The sequence below is a fragment of the Heloderma suspectum genome, chromosome 10 (assembly GCF_057233095.1).
Source record: "Heloderma suspectum isolate Gila_16-S chromosome 10, 16-S_ref, whole genome shotgun sequence".
Classification (NCBI taxonomy): Eukaryota; Metazoa; Chordata; class Lepidosauria; order Squamata; family Helodermatidae; genus Heloderma; species Heloderma suspectum.
In genome coordinates, this window is record NC_139467.1 from 21,033,037 (window position 1) to 21,052,313 (window position 19,277).

Consider the following 19,277-nt stretch of genomic DNA (forward strand, 5'->3'; position numbering starts at 1 on the left):
GAAAGGAAAGGAAAGAGATAGGACAAGTGGCATTGCTTTACACTCCTTGCTGGCATCATCATCACTTTTTCCCTCTTGCAAGGAACCCAAGGCGGCGTACATAGTCCTCCTCCTCCATATTATCCTCACAACAACAACCCTGTGAGGTTAGTTGGGCTGAGAGTCTGTGACTGGCCCAAAGTCATCCAGTGAGCTTCCACACCTGAGTAGAGACTAGAACCCGGATCTCCCGCCTCCCAGTCCAACACTCTCGCCACTACACCACTCTGGCTTAGTTCACACAAACATTTTGGCCCACTTCTGTATAATGGCCAATCCATGTTTGGCCATCCTGGATGGTCTTTAGGCTGTCCCACTCCCCTGCCCCTCCTCACCGTAGTCTGATTCAAACACCGTGGCAAACTGTGGTTTGCTCAAGCGATGGATATATCCAGGTGCATAAGAGGAGAGGCTGTGAGGCCAAAACCTGTTCATGCCAGCCAAACTGATTTGGGTGTGGTGTCTGAACCAGGCTTTCTCTTTGATGGTATGAGCTGACGGCAAACTCCAACTTGCTCATCACTTGATGACTGCAACCTCAAGCGGTGGCTTGCATCTGTGATTCACCCATCAAGCACCATGGACAGAGCTTTCTGAATCACTTCCGCTACAATCAACTGCACTGCTGGACATGTGTAAATTGGGCCTTTCAAGGGTTTCCAAGGGAGGATGGGGGCATCAGAAAAAGAAGTGGGCAATTCTAACCCTTAAGCATTGAACAATGATGAACATTCATATTCTCACCTGAGCCAGCAGAGGAAAGTAGAGATAGATCAAGCAGGTGAACAATGTGTGACATAACTGTATCCTAAGACACAGGTATGCGAGGCTTGGAGGATCTTCCATGTATAGGAAATGAAGACAATGCCCTTACTAGAGGCCCAGTTCTTAAAAGATGGCTGCAGCTTTTTTCCTCCTGTTACAGGTGTCTGCTTTTTTCTCACAAGTTGACGCTTGGCTGCAACATGGAGAAAAATGCACACACTCGATCACTCAAATGCCTCTCCTTGGTTTCATGTTATGTTTTGACATGTTTCTGTGATTCTTAATATGTAGTATGTGCCACTTAACCAATTGCCATTGAGCACAAGTGCAGAGCCTCAGGCCCAGGGGCCAAATCCAAGCCTTCTGGGGTCCCAGAGGGCCACGCCCCCTTGCCCTGGCCACACCCCTTCCCCCTGACCACCCATTGTTTGGTATTTTCCTGGCTTTTTTGCAGCTTTGTGCAGCATTACTTAGGATGTTACACACTGTAGTTTTTAGATAAAGCAATCTGGGGGTAGATGCCTATGCCAGGCTCTGTCTCTTATAATGGACTTCCACAAGAATTGCAGTCTCCTGTAACAGATGCCAACTGTAACCATTAGAAAGAGGTATATCACTGGGATTTATAAGTATAGGGAGAAACCTCAGTTATTTGTATTTCAGATGTCTAATGCACTATCTGGTGAAAGAGTGGTGCAGTCTCTGCCCCAAATGGCTTGCAATTTACCATGTGGGCAAGACAGAGGTACAGGGAAAGGTGAGGTATGAAACAGTGATGAATGAGGATAGCAAAGGTAGCAACATACTGTGGCCAGGTGAAGCCACCAAGTCTGACTTTTCCCTACTGGTAGGTAAGAGTAATTTCATTGCTCTGGCCACTATAAAATAAGAGGTAAACATTTGCAGGCACATACAAATGCACATGCAGTCCATAAAATACAGAATCTGGTGTATTCAAACTTTACATATTCAGATGAGACCCATGCCTGCCAATGTGACTTTTTAAAAATAGATTTTCTTAGCTGATTGGGGGATTACATGATCTGTTGCATTATTTGCCCGATGACTCATCCTCAAGCAAGAAAAAACAGTTTACAGAGAACTGACTCGTGGATAATCCTATCAGTCAATGGCTTCAAACACATTAAACTTACACCCCACCCCATCCAGAGAGTCAAACAATATACATTTTAACAGGCGAGAGAGCAGCAGGGATGCAGATCTGGGTTTTGATTACCAGTAAAGACAAGGAGAGGAGAGGTCAAACCTTTTACATAGATTGCGCCAGTGTGAGTCTCATATCAGGCAAAATTATGAGAGACTTCTCTGCTGCTCCAAACAGTGGGAGGAGAAGGTGGGCGACAGGACTACGGAGAGAATTGTGCATCTTGTAGTACATACTTCCCCAGCCCGGTGCCCTCCAGATGTTGTGGACTACAACTCCCAGCATTCCTGACAGCACCCGAACAGGCTCAGGCTGATGGGCACTGAAGTCCTAAACATCTAGATGGCGCCAAGTTAGGGAAGGTTGATCTAGGAAATTGAGCCATTCCCCTACCAAAAAAGGTTACGTTTGGAGTTTTTTAGCTTAGAGAAAAGGCGAGTAACGGGTGACAAGATGGAGGTGTCTAAAATGATGCATGGGCTGGAGGAAGTGGAAAAGGAGACATTTGTGTCCCTCTCTCAACAATCCAGTGAAGCTGAATGGTGGGAGATGCAGGACAGACAAAAGGGAATACTTGTCACAGTGTATAGTTAAACTATGGAACTCTTTTCCACAGGATGTAGTGATGGCCACCAGAATGGATAGCTTTAAAAGGGAATTAGACAAATTCATGGAGGAGAAGGCTGTCAATGGCTACTAGTCCTGATGGATGTATACTACCTCAGGGCCAGCCCAAGGCATTTTGCTACCTGAGGAAAAGGACAAGGGCACCCCTCTCCATTCCATGTACAGAAGCTTACTAGATTGGCAGTTGAACCTTAATTCAACCTTGGTAACGAAATAGGACACCCAAGCAGAAGAAGGCTAGTTTAGGGGTGCAAGACAGACATGTGGCAGACATGCTCTCCAAGAGAGGGGAATGACTGGGGGCTCAGGAGGAAAGGCTGGAAGCCTGCTGCCTCCCCCCCCCCCCCGGTACCTGCCGCCTGAAGCAGTTGCTTGAATTTCTACACATCATCATGTATCTGTGGTAGGCACAGGTGCCTTGCCAGAAAGCACAAGTAGGAAGAAGGTGAAAGAGCAAAATTAATTCCCATTTGATAAGAGGGAAAGCTGGAATTATTTAAGGATGCAGGTTAAAGAGTTTCCTCTTCCATAGATCCTGGATGTGCACTGACTTCAATAACCGGTAAACATGCTTGCAGTTGTTTGCAAAACAATTGTTTTTAAATGGCAACTGGGACTTGCAAATTTCCACATCCTTTTTTGGGTGGTGGAGGTGCTAAAAATGCATGTCTTCTGCTATATGTGCCTTCTTACCCTTTAAGATTCAGCACAGGCTATCTTCCCTTACATCAATCTTCTATCAGGTTGTGTTCTATCAACACAGAAGCAATTTTCTAAATGGTCATCAACCCAGAAATGGCCACTAAATTATGAAACCAATTGCCTATTGAGGTTCACCAAATTTCAGAGCTCGGCCCTTTTAAGCAGGGTTTAAAGATTTGTTTGCAGAGGTAAACGTTTTCATGGCTCAGGGGCCTGTTTGGTTTTATTGGTGGTTGCATTTCAGGTGTGGTTCCCCCCCCACACACACACACACACACACTCACATTTCTCTTTTCCAGATAGTTTTCCAGAGGTTTTTAATTCAATCTTGTTGTTACTGTTTTGTTTTTCACCTTCAGAAAGGCAGATGAGAAAATGTATAAATAAGTAACATCAGTAAACCTCAGAAGTGGAGTCCTAGGTCCTGAACACACTTATTTCATTAATAGTTATCTTTAGGATTAGGACCTTAATCTTTTGTTTCACATCAATGGGTTAGAAACATATTTAGTCAAAGTATACCCATTGAAATCAATGGGGCTTAAGTTACTCATGAGTTTGACTAATGGATCCAACTCTATATATAGATTTAGGTGACTACCATTAAAAATGGATGTGGTTTGAACTGTTGGTTATTAAAATTATTTATTTTAGTTTTCTTCAAAAAGTCCCAGAATTGAGTTGTACTCATCCTTAAATTGGCTTATAGGTGGACTATATAATCATGTAATTTTTTATTTATACAAGTATGTCTCAAGGCAGCTTACAACAAGCATTTAAAATGATAACAGCAACATATAATTCATAGCTAAACAGTCAAAAAATAAAATGTAAAAGACAAGAGTTCGGCTGATTTAAAAAATAAGTCCAACAAACAAAAGTCCCTGCTCTCCAAGGAATCGATGAAATTTGTTTCAGCAGGCCAAATATCCCAAAATATGGGCAAAAATATAAAAATGGAAGAAAACATAATCTGGTAAGGTCTTTTGAAACTGTTTTATTTGTTATCAGTTTCAGTGATCTCTGTATGTAGCTGCTGATCAAATATCACAAGCCCACTAATCATGTTGGCTAAAAAACTTTCCGTTTGGCTAGCACCCCTTCACAACTTTTGAATTCTTTATTCCTCTCTGCCTGCCTTGCAGGCATCTAAAGAACCCTGTGTGTCCCCCGTTACCCTATTTAACCACCTGGATCCTGCTACGTTAGAGCAGTGGAGGCTCTAATCAATCTACCCATTCCTGGGGGGGAGGCATCATCACCTAGCTGACTGGGAGAAAACAGGACAAGACCAAATCTTCCCTGCTGGTCCTTCCAGCCTCCAATCCAGAAAATCCAGTCCAGTATTCTGACCCCGTCACTCTCTTCCTCCTCCTCCTCCACACACACACACACACACACCCCTTTGCCAGGGTAAATGTATAAAGGGCAGTCTTGAGATGGCTGCATCTTGCAGAACAGGTTACAGCTAACTTGTGTGCAGCTAACAGGTGAGCAGAGGCTGTGAGGTGGGTACCTGTTAGGATGGGGAGGGGGAGAGGAATTGCTGCCTTTCATAGCTGCTGTTCCAAACTCTATGGCGGTGACTGTTTCTACCCTAGTACAGAGGTCATATCTCATCTGTGGTGTATTGTGGTTTCTAATACCGCTGTCCTTCCAGAGGGGTAGTCAGGTTGGGTTAGTCTGCTGCAAAAACCATAGAGAGTCTTCTGACACCTTAAAGACCACAGGTGCTTCTAGAGTGACTTTTGTCCTGCAGTTGTCCTGCCTTTATTCATAGAATTTTACTGGGGATCCAGATGGCGTCGTTTTCCATTTGTAACCCTTCTGTATTTTCCCCCTTTGCATCTTCCATCTTTTTTTCTTTCCACAAAAGAAATCAGTTAAGGAAGAAAAGGTGGGATAGCTGTACAATTTTGATTGATCGCACTTTAAGCCCTCTGACTAAAAGTACTCTAACGGGTTTATTTTAGGGGGACTAGATGTATCCAATCAAGTAGATTCTTCAAGAAAAGACCAAGAGTGCTTCCTTGTAGTCCTGCCTATCCCAACCCTGATGAACTTCCAGATGTGTACTCTACCATAGGAGTTTCCGATACATCTGGAAGGCACCAGTTTTGGAAAGGCCATGCTAGAAGGGAATCACAGTCAAATGCATCTGGTGGGCATCAGGTTGAGGAAAGTCAATCTGGACTGGAATTATGGGAGTTGCTGTCCAACACATCTGGAGGGTTCCAGCCTGGAGAAGGCTTTTGTAGTCTATCTAATCTTCCTAGCCTTATGGGAATATTCTGTTCTGTGTGAAGATCCTGTTCCTACTCATTCTGGTTCTGCTTTGTGCCTCTGATCTTCCATCTTTATTTATTTATTTATTTATTTATTTATTTATTTATTTATTACATTTATATCCTGCCTTCTTTTCCTCCTGCAAAGAACCCAAGGTGGCTTACATGCCCCTCCTCCTCTCCATTTTATCCTCCTCCTCTCCATTTGATCCTCACAACAACCCTGTGAGGTAAGTTAGGCTGAGAGCCAGTGACTGGCTCAAAGGCACCCAGTGAGCTTCATGGCCAAGTGGGGACTAGAACCTGGACCTCCCGAGTCCCAGTCCAACACTCTAACCACTACACCACACTGGCTCTCCTATCCACCTGTTGAGGTGGATAGGCGGGCCATAGGAGGCTGGGAGTGGATGGTTGAAGAAAATCCCTACACATGTAAAGCCAGTGTGGGCAGACTTTAAACTTGCAGGATTGACACTTTTTTAATGAGAGCCCCAAGGTCCCCAGGTGCAAGATAGTGTCTCAAGGCACAAGGTCAATCACCTAGTGCACCCCACGAGGGATGCACTACACTGGAATGACCTGCATATCCAAGTACAGATCTGCATCTCAGTTGCTATAGATCAGGGATTCTAACACAAAGCTCTAAAACTGGCCAGTTGAGCTAGTCAGAGACCTGTCCAAAGGCGACCAGTTAATATCCCTATCTAACCATGGAAGAATTTGGAGGTTAAGAAAGGAGTGATTGGTACAAGGCCATCTGTAGCAGAGAATGTATTTACTTGTTATTGATCAACTGTCGGGTGTCAGAAATATCTGCTGATTTACTGCAGATTTCCCAGTGATCTTCCAATAAATCCCAACCTTCCTTTTGCCTGCTCATGGTATTTAGAGCAGTTCCTCTGGGGGAGTATTTTGATAGTTGCCTGTCTAAAACTCCTGTCTTGTGATGTGAAAATTCTCCTTCATTATCCCAGGCTTCTCAGCTTGCTTATTTCATAGTGAAGGAAATGTCCTTTGCACATGTTCAGATGCACTCCTGCCTTCAGTACTTCACATTTTCCATCATAGCTGAGCTCTGTTTGTGATCCATGGAAGGACAGCCCTTCCACTGCTCTTTCTTTGCTTGCACATTTGAGAGCTCTGCCCCTTTCAGGGATGGTTTAAAGCAAGATGTGTGTTTCTCCTTTGGAGATCATAGGCTACTTAGGTCCTCTCTACACCCCACATCTTGTTTTGTAAAACCCCAGGCTTTCTCCTGCACAAGACCCATTGGTAGAATGTCTCTCAAATAAAAATGCATTGAAGGAATGGGGCAGGGGTGGATACCATGGGTCAGTGAGGAAGGTTTGTTGCATAGTAAGCAAAACCACTGTAGCTGTGCTTTTAATAGCAGCTCAAAGCGCAATTCTATGGTGGTGATATTATCAGGTGATAACATTCATTTCTATACTGTGCAAAAGTTTCACCTGCTGACTTTCTTTAGATCAAGCTGCTGTTCAAAGGGACAAGACCAACCAGTTGGCTCTTCTGGTCAGTAGGCAACTCTGTTTTGAAGGCTTAGCTAATCTCTGTTGCATTCTTCTTAAAGAAAAAACAACAACCTGTTCCAAAAGGTTGCGATTCCAAGAATGTAGCCCAGAGTGTACATTCACTGCTCTCTTACTCATGTTTATGTGGAATGAAGGACAGAAGTAGATGCAGTGTGGCAGATCCATGATCAAGATCTCTTGCTTAAAAACAAACCAACCCAAAGAGTGGCCTGTGGGGGTAGGGGGTTTAATTCTTTCCCCTGTGTTGTTCTCCTAATTAAAATCGCTCTTGCTGTCACTGCACCATTATGACCTGGCGAAAATAAGGGGCACATAGAACCAAAAAGGAGAAGGGCTGAATTTCAAATATCCATTTAAATTTAGCAGCCAGTTTGGGGCTGCTGGCTTCTAGTAAGAACATGATGCATCTAGAACATCTACCATTTCTTTCTTTTTAAAACCCCTTTTGCAAGCCCTGTACCACTGTTTGGTTATTAGACCTTGGTAAGGTTTGGAAGTATTTTTCGCTTACATGGTGTTTTGTCTGTGTTGTCTGTCCTTTGCTCCTCTCCGGTTTACAAGACTGCGAAATGAAGGCATTTGGTTGGACCTGCTGGTCACTTGCATTCATGGAGAAGTTTGATCTGTTGAGGTCCTGGTCTCGGCTATTTAAAATGTTACTGCCTTAAAACGTGGCAGTGGCAACTGGTTTCGATGGATTTTAAAAGGGTTTAAGCTAGCATGGCCATGTGACTGACTTTACAGAGGACAGTCCTCTATTTGAAGGGTTATTGTTGTCCAGTCCAAGTCTCGTTTAAAGGTATATATTTCCTGAAAAACCTATGATGGAAGAGCCTGGCCCTGCAATTGCACATCAACAATGAGCAGACTGAACAAGCACACAGACCACTTCGCTAGGCTGAGATGTATTTTTACTTAAATTAGAAATTCTGTCTAAATGTGCATCTATAAATTAGTGCATGCAAATTGTATGCAAGAAATGGTCCTTATTTTTTGTTGATGTGTTTTGGGGGCAATGTAATAAACACTTTAGTTGATTATTATTATTATTGTTGTTGTTGTTGTTGTCTATACCACCCCATAGCTGAAGCTCACTGGAAAGTTTACAAAGATTTGAAATAATTAAAATAGAGTATACGACGTTTAAAAACAATTTACATAAAAAAACACGGACTGTATAGACAGAGACAACATATCTAAAAACACTTTTGAGCAGAGAAAACATATATCAAAAAACAACGTTGAGTTTAAGCAAATGCACAGACAGTAGATCTATCAACAGCTGTAAGCCATAGGGAGCCCCATGCTTGGAGGGGGGGTGCTAATTGCCTCCATGTCCTGCCTCCACCTGGAAGCTTCTGGTGGGCTACAGTGGTGAGCAGGATGCTGGACTACATGGTGTGATCCAGCAGGGCTGCTCTTCTGTCCTTCAAACCATTGTGGAGAATCCCAGTAAGAGTAGGAGGATCAGGGAAGATAACAGCTTTGACAGCCTAACTTGGCAACACCACCACAGTATTTTTAAAGTACTTTTATCTAGTTTAATGAGCTTCCGTCGTGCATTAAAAACGTGGTTGTTCAGGCAGGCATTTGGGGTGGGTTAGGGTATTTAAAAAAAAAAATTATGGTAAAATTTTATTGTTTTAAATTGTTTTATGGGGGTTGTACATCGCCCAGAGTGGCTGGGTGACCAGTCAGATGGGCGATTAATACATTTAATAAATAAATAAATAAATAAATAAATAAGTCATTAAATAGGCACTTGGTAGCCTGTTATCCGCGGTGGCTTAGTGGTTAAGACGCTGAACTGCAGACTGGAAGGTCGGCAGGTCAGCAGTTCGAGACCCGAGTGCTGCGCGACGGAGTGAGCTCCCGTCTTCAGTCCCAGCTCCTGCCAACCTAGCAGTTCGAAAGCAAGAAATTGCAAGTAGATAAATAGGCACCGCCTCAGCGGGAAAGGTAACAGCGTTCCGTGCACCTCGGTGTTCAGTCATGCCGGCCACATGGCCACGGAAGCGTCTTCGGACAGCGCTGGCTCTTCGGCTTAGAAACGGGGATGAGCACCGCACCCTAGAGTCGGACACGACTGGTTGGGGACACCTTTACCTTTTTTTTTTTTTTTAGCCTGTTATCCAGTCCTAGCATCTGGCAGGAGGGCCAGCACCAGCAGCTGGCATTATTGGGCAGATGACAGGCCCCGGTCAGGGCCCACTTCTGATGCCTGCCTTATGAGCTGCCTTCCCCCTGCATATTAATATGTTTCTGTGCCCCAACACTCTGAGCAGTGCCAGGTGACTGGATCTAGCCACCCTTTTAATATCCTACAATACTCCTGACCTAGCATCGCCTTGAGGACATTGTGGGAAATCTCAAAGGGTTGTGGATAGACCCCGTGCTGCTGAGAGCACTGCCTCCCCAGCCAGGTAAGCCCGCTGGGGCTCACTGACGGAGGAAGTGGCCCACCAGAGGATCCTTTGCCCAGGGCCCCTTCAAGTTATTTGGAGGGAGTCAAATCTGTAGTGATCGCCACCAATCTGGATGGCTTGGGAATGCTGGGAGTTGTAGGACTTTTTTTTTGCCTAAACATGCATAGGATTGTGCCCTTAGTGTTTGTTGTGAGGGAAAACAGGTCGTCTGAGCTCCTACTCTCTTAACTTGTCCCTCGAATAAAACAACACATTCTGAATTTCAAGTCCCTTTGCTGCCTGAGGTGAAGGACAAGGTGGTGCTGCCCACTTCCTGTTCCCATTACCAAAAGCTGGCCAGGCTGCCAGCTGAATTTTATTTCATCTTTGGTGATGGGGCAGCCTCCTCAACCACCCCTGAGGACAGGCGGCTAGCTTCGGGGACACGGGGCAAGCTGCAGGGCAAACACGACTCTATCTGCTCCTTGCCCCTCAGCATCTCCGCCCCCTGTGGTGACTGCATCACTCTGCCCAATGGTAGGGCTGGTCCTGCCTGCCTTTTCCCAACTTACATAGCCTGTGGGTTTGATTATTTTTTAAAAAAATACTACACTTTGTACTGCATAGTTCTAGATGCCGTGTGTGTGTGTGTGTTTAATGGCATTCTTGAGCTTTTTAATACTTTTCTACCCTGTCCTCAGGGCCAGCCCTACCATTGGGCAGAGTGAGGCGACCATGTCAGGCAGCAGATGCTGTGGAACAGAAAGCAGCAGTGAGGGACTCGAGGACAGAGCTCTGAGTGCCATGCAGCCTGCCCCTACATCCCTGAACTGAGCCTGCTGCCCTCTGGTGTGCTGTCCATTGCCAGTGTAGCGTTGAAGTAAGATTCAACTGCCAGTCCAGTCAGCTTCTGTACATGGAATGGAGGCCGCCATCTTGTCCTTTCCCTCAGGCAGCAAAATTCTTGGGCCAGCCCTGTGTGGGGCCAAGCCCTCTCCTCAGGGCCAGCCCTACCATTAGGCAGAGTGAGGCAGCTGCTTCAGGCTGCAGGTGTCAAGAAGAGATGGTGAGGTATTGGAGGACAGAGCTCTGTGTGCCATGCGGCCTGCCCAGCACCCCCTAAGCTAGCTGGCTCCCCTTTGGTGTGATAGGGGAAGTCCAGTGTTGAAGAAAGAGTCACCTGTCAGCTTGGTCAGCTTCTGAATCATGTGGGGGTGTAGTCCTTTGCTGCCTGAGGCAGTGAAGTGTCTTGGGCTGGCCCTGCTGAGATGAGGGTATTATTTGTTAGCTTAGTTATTATATTTGTTAAGTTTATGTCCTGCTTTTCCACTAAATCATGCTCAAGGTGTCTAGCAACAATGAAATACAGAGTAAAACACAAAATAACAACCACAAAAACTTCGTAAAAACAAAGCAGGTATAACACATCCATAGAATCATAGAATATAGGGGCCAACAAGGCCATCGAGTCCAACCCCCTGCTCAATGCAGGAATCCAGGTCAGAGCATCCCTGACAGATGGCTGCCTCGTCTTGAGCCTTGTCCTGAATGCCTCCAGTGTGGGAGAGCCCACTACCTCCCTACGTCATTGGTTCCATTGTCGTATTGCTCTAACAGTCAGGAAGTTTCTCCTGATGTTCAGCCGGAATCTGGCTTCCTGTCACTTGAGCCCACTCTGGGATGCAGGACACGGAACCATAAAATGGATACAAACAACAAACCAATTGCAATGTTTACAGTGGCCATAACAAGTTGACTTATAAGGCCAAAAGCCTGTTTTGAATAACCCCAGTGAGACAGAGTCTATTGAGCCCTCTTGTCGAGGGCTGGATCCTGCCCTCTTGGACTCTCTTCCGTGAACTAGGAGCTGCTCGTCTCTTCAGTGCTGTGCAATAAGCAAACTGGCATTCCCTCAAAGGTAGGGTGCAGCAATGTGTACTCAGCAGGACAGGTTTGAGTTATAGGGCACCCACTGGCCCATTCACTTTCTTTTCCCTCTCCCTGAAAAACTACCCTGGATGGTGCAATGTGGACACGCAGGAATCTCTGCAATGCTGTCTTGTAGGTGGGTCCAACCTGGCAAGTCAGACCTGTCCATTGTGGAACCCACTGGGCAAGAATTGATGCCTGAGGGCAGGCACTCCCCAGTCAGAGAGGCACACAGAGACTCCAGCCATTGACGTCGACATCCCCTGTATCCTCAACAGTACTTGGGTCACTGGGCTGGTTGTTTCCATGCATAAGCTGCCTTATCCATAGGCGACCTCCCACTGCAAAAGCACCACCCATTGCACCAAATCCCTGGTTCTTCCTTAAGGCTTAGAATACACATGTTTGCAATACAGATGCTTAAAAAAAAACACCACAATGCCATGGTCAACTGATGGTCTAACGGCCTCTAAAGTTCTGTTGGTTCCAATCCTTTCTTGTCTATTTTGAACAGGCATTCCAAACCCCACAGAGCTGTGGATGGGGAAATGGTTAAATGCACCCCCTTCCTGCCATCTCTCCTTTGCTCTAAATGCTGCCCTCCCCAAAGCTACTTCTCTTCTTTAAAAAAAAAGCATCGGTCAGATGGGTTGGTGTGAAGCATGTAATTTGCCCCTTATCATGAAAAGCTTATCCTGTACAAGATAGGTAGTGGTTGTTCCCACTTTCTACAGGGGAGCAGAGTCTTGAGTTACTTGATCAAGGCCGCTGAGTCAGTTCATAGAAAGGAAACTATATTCCATCAGTTCGACTGTCCAACATCCTGCACTGGGCCTTCTGCCTTTCAGGACTCTTGTGATGTAATCCAGTTTTCTTTATTTGAGTTAATACACCTGTTGGCCCAATAACATGCCACCAGACACTCCTTTAAAAATTCAAATTTCACTTACCTTTCTGTTTTTTGTATACAGATGGAGAAACAGTTAAATATTACAATTATTTTCTAGAAAAGAATATGAGAATTAATGTATTGTAAAAACAGAATGTTTCAACCAGCTTTCCCAGTTGCTTAAAATTATATGGGGGGGGGGGCTATTTCATAAGAGAAGGGCCAACACTCTTTATGCAGAGACTGTTCTCTCAAATGCTGCATGATCTAACCAGGCAAAGGTGTCCATGGAGTGAGGCTCACCAGTTGATTTTTATCTCTGGATATTATTGGGGATGGATATTTGAGGGAGGTATTGACCAAGCTGGCTTACACATATGCCCTGTTTGGTGTGGAAGAACCATAATCCCAAATCTTCCTCACTTGATGGGGTGAACTTTGGTCCTGTTCAGTTCTCACTGTTTACTTCTGTGTTGTTGTTTCCCTTCTGCAGAATCTGAGCATCTGGTACAAGGAGCTCTTGCTGGGAAGCATGGCAGAAAAGGGGTCACCTTTTGTTGTGGGCTTGCTTGTGATGGGCAATGTTATTATCATGGTGAGAGTGCTGGAGCTACATTATCTGTAGATGGAAGGGAAACTCTTGGATTTTGGCCTACAATCCAAAAACATGTGGGTGGGATGGGCTGACCTGGTTCCCCATATTCCTGCAAACAAGACTGTGTTTAAGGAGTCTGGGCAGGTATAAGTGAGTGTCCTCTGTAACAACTTTCCTATTTTCCTGCAGCTCTCAGGGCTGGCGCTTTATGCAGAGTCTGTCTGGGTAACAGCCGATCCGTACAAAGTGTATCCCATCATGGGAGTGTCAGGCAAAGATGATGTCTATGCAGGTGCCTGGATCTCCATTTTCACTGGATTTGCCTTCTTCTGTGTCTGCGTCTTTGGCATCATCAGCCTCGTGCATGGCAACCGCCTAATGGTGTTGTTGGTGAGTTGAGCAAGGTGAAAGAAGGGACTTCTCTGAATGCTACTTTTTCAGCTGGATTCTCCTGCCACTCCCTAGTTGTGTTTGTGGGTGGATGGGCAGCTTTGATGCTCTTCCCCTGCCTGTAGGAAGAGGTGAACATCACTGTGGGCAGTGATATAGAAAGCTGAAGGTAGTTTAGAAGAAAGAATCACTGCCCACAGTTTGTAAGCCCACCCTCCTCACCAGTGATGTAGTGGTAAATTTTGAAGTGCAGTTGCTCATCATGGAAGTCCCCATAGTCACTCCCTCAAGGAGAGGGCAAAAAGGCAGACAACTGTGTTTATCCATATCAACAAACCAATCCTAGCAGTTTTCATCTCTACCTGGAGCAGGTCTTTTGTGAAGCTATTGGCTCACAAAAGACCAAGCCACCCCAAAATACTTTGCATTACAACAGGGATAGCTCCCTATCCCCAGGATGTCCATCACTGGGAAATACAGCCAGATTTCTGCAGCGACCACAAATCAGCTTGCATTTGCAAGCCAAGCCATGGGTTTCTTCCCAAACTCTGGGAACTTGGGGGGGGGGCTACATTTTTCCCCTAAAAAGCAATTTGCAAAAGTTACACCAGCAAGCTGTATAATTTGCGCAACTTGCAGCTGGAATTTGCACAAGTTACACAGATTATGGCCTAAATTCCCATAAATTATGCAAATTGCAGCTACAATTTGTGCAAATTGCTATTTACACAAATAAAAAACGGAAATCTGTTAACTGGCCTGACTCAATGCAGATCGAGTTGGGCCAGCGCATGCTAAAGCAAGCCAAAGTCTGGGGCGGGGGGGGGGAGTTGAGCTGATGAAAGCTCAGTGAGCTCCACCCTCCAGATGGATTCCTCCAACATCCATTCCCCCACTACTGTAAGGATTGCACCTAAGTTCAGAGGGAACGGGGAATTCTGAGGGGGTTGGCAGAGGTGGTCAGCATCCCTGCTAATCAAAAAGTGCTGGTGCATCATCCCTGCATGCCCTGGCTCCACTCTACCACTGCTGATGGTGTGTAAGCCCACTCTTGCCACTTATCAAAAAGGGTTTCATATCTTTCTGAAAACCTGCTTGATCAGAGGCAAGAATGAGACTAGAACATGGGAGCCCTGCTGAATCGCATCAGAGGTCCACCTAGCCCAGCTCCGGGTGCCGCATTTTAAGGACGTTGGCAAACCAGAGAAGGACAACCAAGATGGTGAGGTGTCTAGAAACCAAGTCCTATGGGGAACGATGGAAAGAGCTGGGTATGTTTAGCCTGGAGAATAGAAGATGAAGGGGAGACATGGTATCATCCGAACAGCTGTCACACAATGAAGATGGAGCAGATGCTGCTCCAGAGGGTGAAACCAGAGCAAATGGGTGGAGATTGCAAGGAAGCAGATTTCAGTGAAACATGGGGAGAAATGGGCTGTACAACAGTGGAACAGACCACCTCGGGAGGTAGATCCTTTAGAGTTCTGGCTGGTTCTGACTGAAACCCGGAGCAGATTCACTGCCCCACTAACATCGGAGCCAATAGCCTCCACTGGTACCTTCGCTAGTATTTAAGCAGGGGCTGGGCGGCCATCTGTCAAGGATGCTGTCGATGACTTCCAAGGTCATCGACAGCATCCAAATCCATGATCCTGGTCCAGCATCCTGCTGCCCACAGCAGCCAGCCAGATGCCTCCAGGCAAGCCCATGAGCCCTGAAAACGATTTGTCTCCAGCCTTAATTTTCCAACTTGAGAAGGGAAGCTTAGTTTCCTGCAGCCTTAGCAGCTGGGATCACACAATCTCTTTTCCTCCCCCCACCCCCAGTACCTGGTGCTCATCCTGGTTGTCTACATGTTTGAGTGTGCTTCTTGCATCACCTCCTACACGCATCGTGATTTTGTAAGTACCAGGGTGGGAAGGGAACTCTTCCTAATAATGCCTTTCAGTAGCAGGACCATGGCTATATCCAGCTTGAGGGGCATTTTACCTTACTCGGCCCCATGCAGCTTTGGGGATTGAGTGGGGGTGCTTTTTGTCTGCCTTCTATCTCATTGTTCTGTTTGCCTCTGTGGCTGACTCTTGGCATAGTGCTGTTCACATCTCATACAGAGGAGTCACACAAACATCTTCCATCTTCAAAACCTCTTGTGGTTCCTCCCACTGTGTGGAGTGCTGGCCGTTTTGTAGGCTCTGGTTGCATGTGAGCCTGGGATCACAATGTCCCTGAAGGGCTTGCAAGAGTTCAGTAATTCTTTTTTCCTCCCACTTAGCTGGAGGGTAAAGACAAGTGCCTACTGCAGTCAAATAATAGTTATTGGTACCGAATGGATAGGCTGCATGTAACCATTACGATTTATAGCCATTGGCCTCTTATGGGATGAGCTGCACACTTTGGAACCTTGACAGGGTGGTTCTTCAGGCATGGAATTGTATGGCAAAGGTGAACGAGTCAGAATTACTTTTTAAGTGTCCCAGTTAAGCTGATCCTTGAGGATCATGCACCAATGTTCTTGAATATCTGAAGGGAAAGGTTTGCTACACTTAAAACAACAACTATTTGGCCTATTTATTTATTAAAATGTATATTTCCAAATAAACTCAAAGCAGGCTTATGATAATAAAAACATCCATCAGAATATATACATCAGCCCTCATAAAACAGCAATCCTGCTGGAGGAGCAGCATTACAGAGCAAACTAAAAATGCAAGTAAATGGCAAAACCGGTGATTTTACAATGACATTCAAAAGGAACAGCATTGACATAACACACACTCAAAAGGAAAATACTCTGTCAAACACCATTTCAAACAGCCATGTTTTAATCAAGTGACTAAAAATATGCAGTATTGGGACTTGACAGATCTTTCCTGGAAGGGCATGCTATAAGGTGGGTGCCATCACTGAGAAGACCCTGCTCCTCATAATTGCCCGTCATAGCTCAGATGGCTGGAGAATCTGGAAAAAGAGCCGCAGATGCTGAACAGGGCATTCAGGAATAAATATATGGAAGAAATTGGTCCATGAGTTCCCAGGTCCCAATCCATAAATGATTAGAGCTTCCAAGGTTAAAATCAGCACCTAAAAATGGGGTCACTTCAGCATTTCAGTTTGTCTAGAGGTACAACGCAAACTTAGAAACACTTTGGTCTTCCATCTTTTTCCCCCCTGAATGCCATGATGGTTTCATGCCATGATGGTTTCATGGCTGTCATTCTTGACATTCACTTAAAAAAAAAAAAGTATTGAAATTCTACATTTGGAATAAATTATGCAAAAAACAACTTGTGTATATTTATGCAACCCAGTTCCCTCAAAGCAGAATGGTTTGAATATTTGGGTCTTGCAAAGGTGTGGGTGATGGGGAATGTAGCTGACCAACATTTTCTCTCCCTACCCCACCCCAGGTGGTTTCAAATTCCAGGTTAATAACCAAACAGATGTTGGCCTTCTACTCAGCTGACACATACCAAGGCCGGGAGCTGACTCGGATGTGGGACCGCTTCATGATGGAGGTAATATGCCCCTGTCCAGGCTACCACTGCTCAGCTGGGCAGAACTGCTTAGGGCAGTTCTATCAGATCCAGCATTCTGTTCTCAAAGTGGCCAAGTACATACCCATGGGAAGCATCACAAACAGGACATGAGTGCAATAGCACCGTCCCACTTGCATTCCCCAGCAACTGGTATACAGGCATGCAGCAACAACAGCTCTTCCCTCCCCCTTTCCTTTTCTCCATTTTCAGCAACAGTGCTGTGGCACCAACAATCCCATGGATTGGGTGAACTACACCTCAGTCTTTCGAAGCAGGTACCCAGAGGTGGTGGCCCCCTGGCCCTTCTACTGCTGCAAGCGTGACCGTAACTTCATCATCATCAACAAAGAGGGCTGCAGGCTGGGGCATGTTGACTATATCAACACTAAGGTACTGGGCCTCCTCCATGTCTTTCCTGAGGTTGCCTACCATTCTTGGACATCTTCGTAAAAAGATTTTGGACTGTCTTCACTGGAGTACAGACTATTTATTTATTTATTTATTTATTTATTACATTTCTATCCCACCTTTCTTCCATTGTGGAAATCAAGGCAGCTACATGTGGTTCCCAGGTGGTCTCCCCTCCAAGCACTGACCAGACCTTGACCTGCTTAGCTTCAGCAAGGTGGCTGCCTCATGTGCCTTCAGACCATGCCCTGGGACCCTCTAGGCTGAAGAGCCCTCTATGTTTCCCTACCTGGAACCTCGTGGGGGGTGGGGTTAGTGTCACCTCCAGCATCTCTTCTTCATCTCCACACACTCTTCCTTCCTTTTTTCCTCAGGGTTGCTTTGAACACATCAAACACGCAGTACAGAGCTACGCCTGGGGGGTCTCCTGGTTTGGTTTTGCCATCCTTATGCTCACGGTGAGTTCTAGCTGTAGGGCTTGTTTAGGAAGGAGGTGCGAGGAATCCACTGAGACATTGTAGTGAACCAAGGTTGTGTTGTTGTCGCTGGAGAGCAGTGGTGCAGCCAGGGCTAGACTTCGGGGCCAAAGTCCAGGGGCCCTGCACCCCAGGGCACCTGCAAATGACCATCCAGAGTGCAGCACATGTTGGGGGCGGTGGCAAACAGGCTCTGCACCAGTTCCTTGGCCAGCATGGGCATATGGGGGCTCACCAGGGCTTATGCCACACACCACACCATCCTTCCTTCCCTATTTTTAAACATTTTAGAGTTAGAGAGCAGCCAACTGGGCGTGTACATGTTTCCAGGTGCACATTCTATGGTTTTTACTTTAAATATATAGGGTTGCATCAAATGTGAGTCCGATGGGTTGTCCCATTGAAATGAATGGGACTTCAGTTAGACTAGCATTGGTAACAACCCATATTATCCTTTTCAGCTGCAAAATGGTGCTTGTTCCCAAGGAAATGTGTTAGCAGAAGGAGCGAACTTCATTTAATTGATGGTGCTATGAGCTGAGTTAAGATGCAAAGGGGAGGGGAGCAGAGAAATGTTAGTTTTGTGCTTCACAATTGACGTAAGACACATGGCTGTCTAAAGGGGACCCCGTTAACTCCAAGGTCTCAAGTTGCCTAGTTGCACCATTGCCTGAGAGCAGTAACACCAGAGGCTCCCATCTCTACTCACTTAGGAAGCTTACTGGGTGGCCCCAGGTCAATCGTGTTCTCTCGGCCTAGCCTACCTTACAGGGTTATTCATAAGAATAGCTGTGTTGGCTGAAGCCAACAGTCCATTCCACAGTGGTCAACCAAGTGCCTAAGCAGGACCAGAGGGCAACAGTGTGTGCATGCTCTCTCTCTCTCTCTTTTGTTCCCCAGCAACTGCTATTCGGAGTTATACTTCAGAACCTAAAAGGTTGCATGTAGCCATCATGCCTTATAACCACTAGAATTATCCTCCCATGAATTTATCTAATCCCCTTTGGAAGCCATCTCAGCTAGGGTTATTAGGATAAAGCTGAGGAAGCAGGGTGGTGGTGGGGAGACATGCGCCACTCTGAGCTTCTCAGGGGAAGGAAGTCATAAAAATACGTTAACAAAATAGTGGTTGACTGCAGTGGAATCTATCTCATGGTGACTTCTCTTCCACAGTGCCCTGTTGTTCTTCTGGCTATATACCATTACACCGCAATGTGAGGAAGCCCATCTGGTCAAGCTGACTTTGCCCCGTGAGGGGGGAGGAGGTGTCCTCTCCCTACCCCTCTAGGCAGGGCAAGGCATCCGGCCCGCTGTCCTACGGAAACCTCCATGGTGCATTTCCCGCTGTACCATAGCACGTTCTCCAAGGCTGGCCTACTCCCTCGGCTTGCCTGTGGCTGCTGTTGCCGCTGGATGCCTTTATTTCTACTGCCATCTTGTCACCCAAGTCTACTATGGAAGACCTCTGCCAACTACGACCTGTGCAATTATTTTTATGTACAATCAATACTCGTTG

The 19,277-nt window shown here is 45.9% G+C and overlaps 1 protein-coding gene across 1 annotated transcript; it reads left to right on the forward strand.

Moving 5' to 3' along the window:
- Nucleotides 1–12,855: 12,855 nt before the first annotated feature.
- Nucleotides 12,856–19,277, forward strand: UPK1A (uroplakin 1A). Its single transcript, XM_084814387.1, has 7 exons — nucleotides 12,856–12,951; nucleotides 13,141–13,341; nucleotides 15,168–15,242; nucleotides 16,749–16,856; nucleotides 17,088–17,267; nucleotides 17,660–17,743; nucleotides 18,935–19,277. Exons 1-7 carry the CDS (start codon nucleotides 12,889–12,891, stop codon nucleotides 18,977–18,979), a joined length of 756 nt encoding a protein of 251 aa, XP_084670513.1. The 5' UTR covers nucleotides 12,856–12,888; the 3' UTR covers nucleotides 18,980–19,277.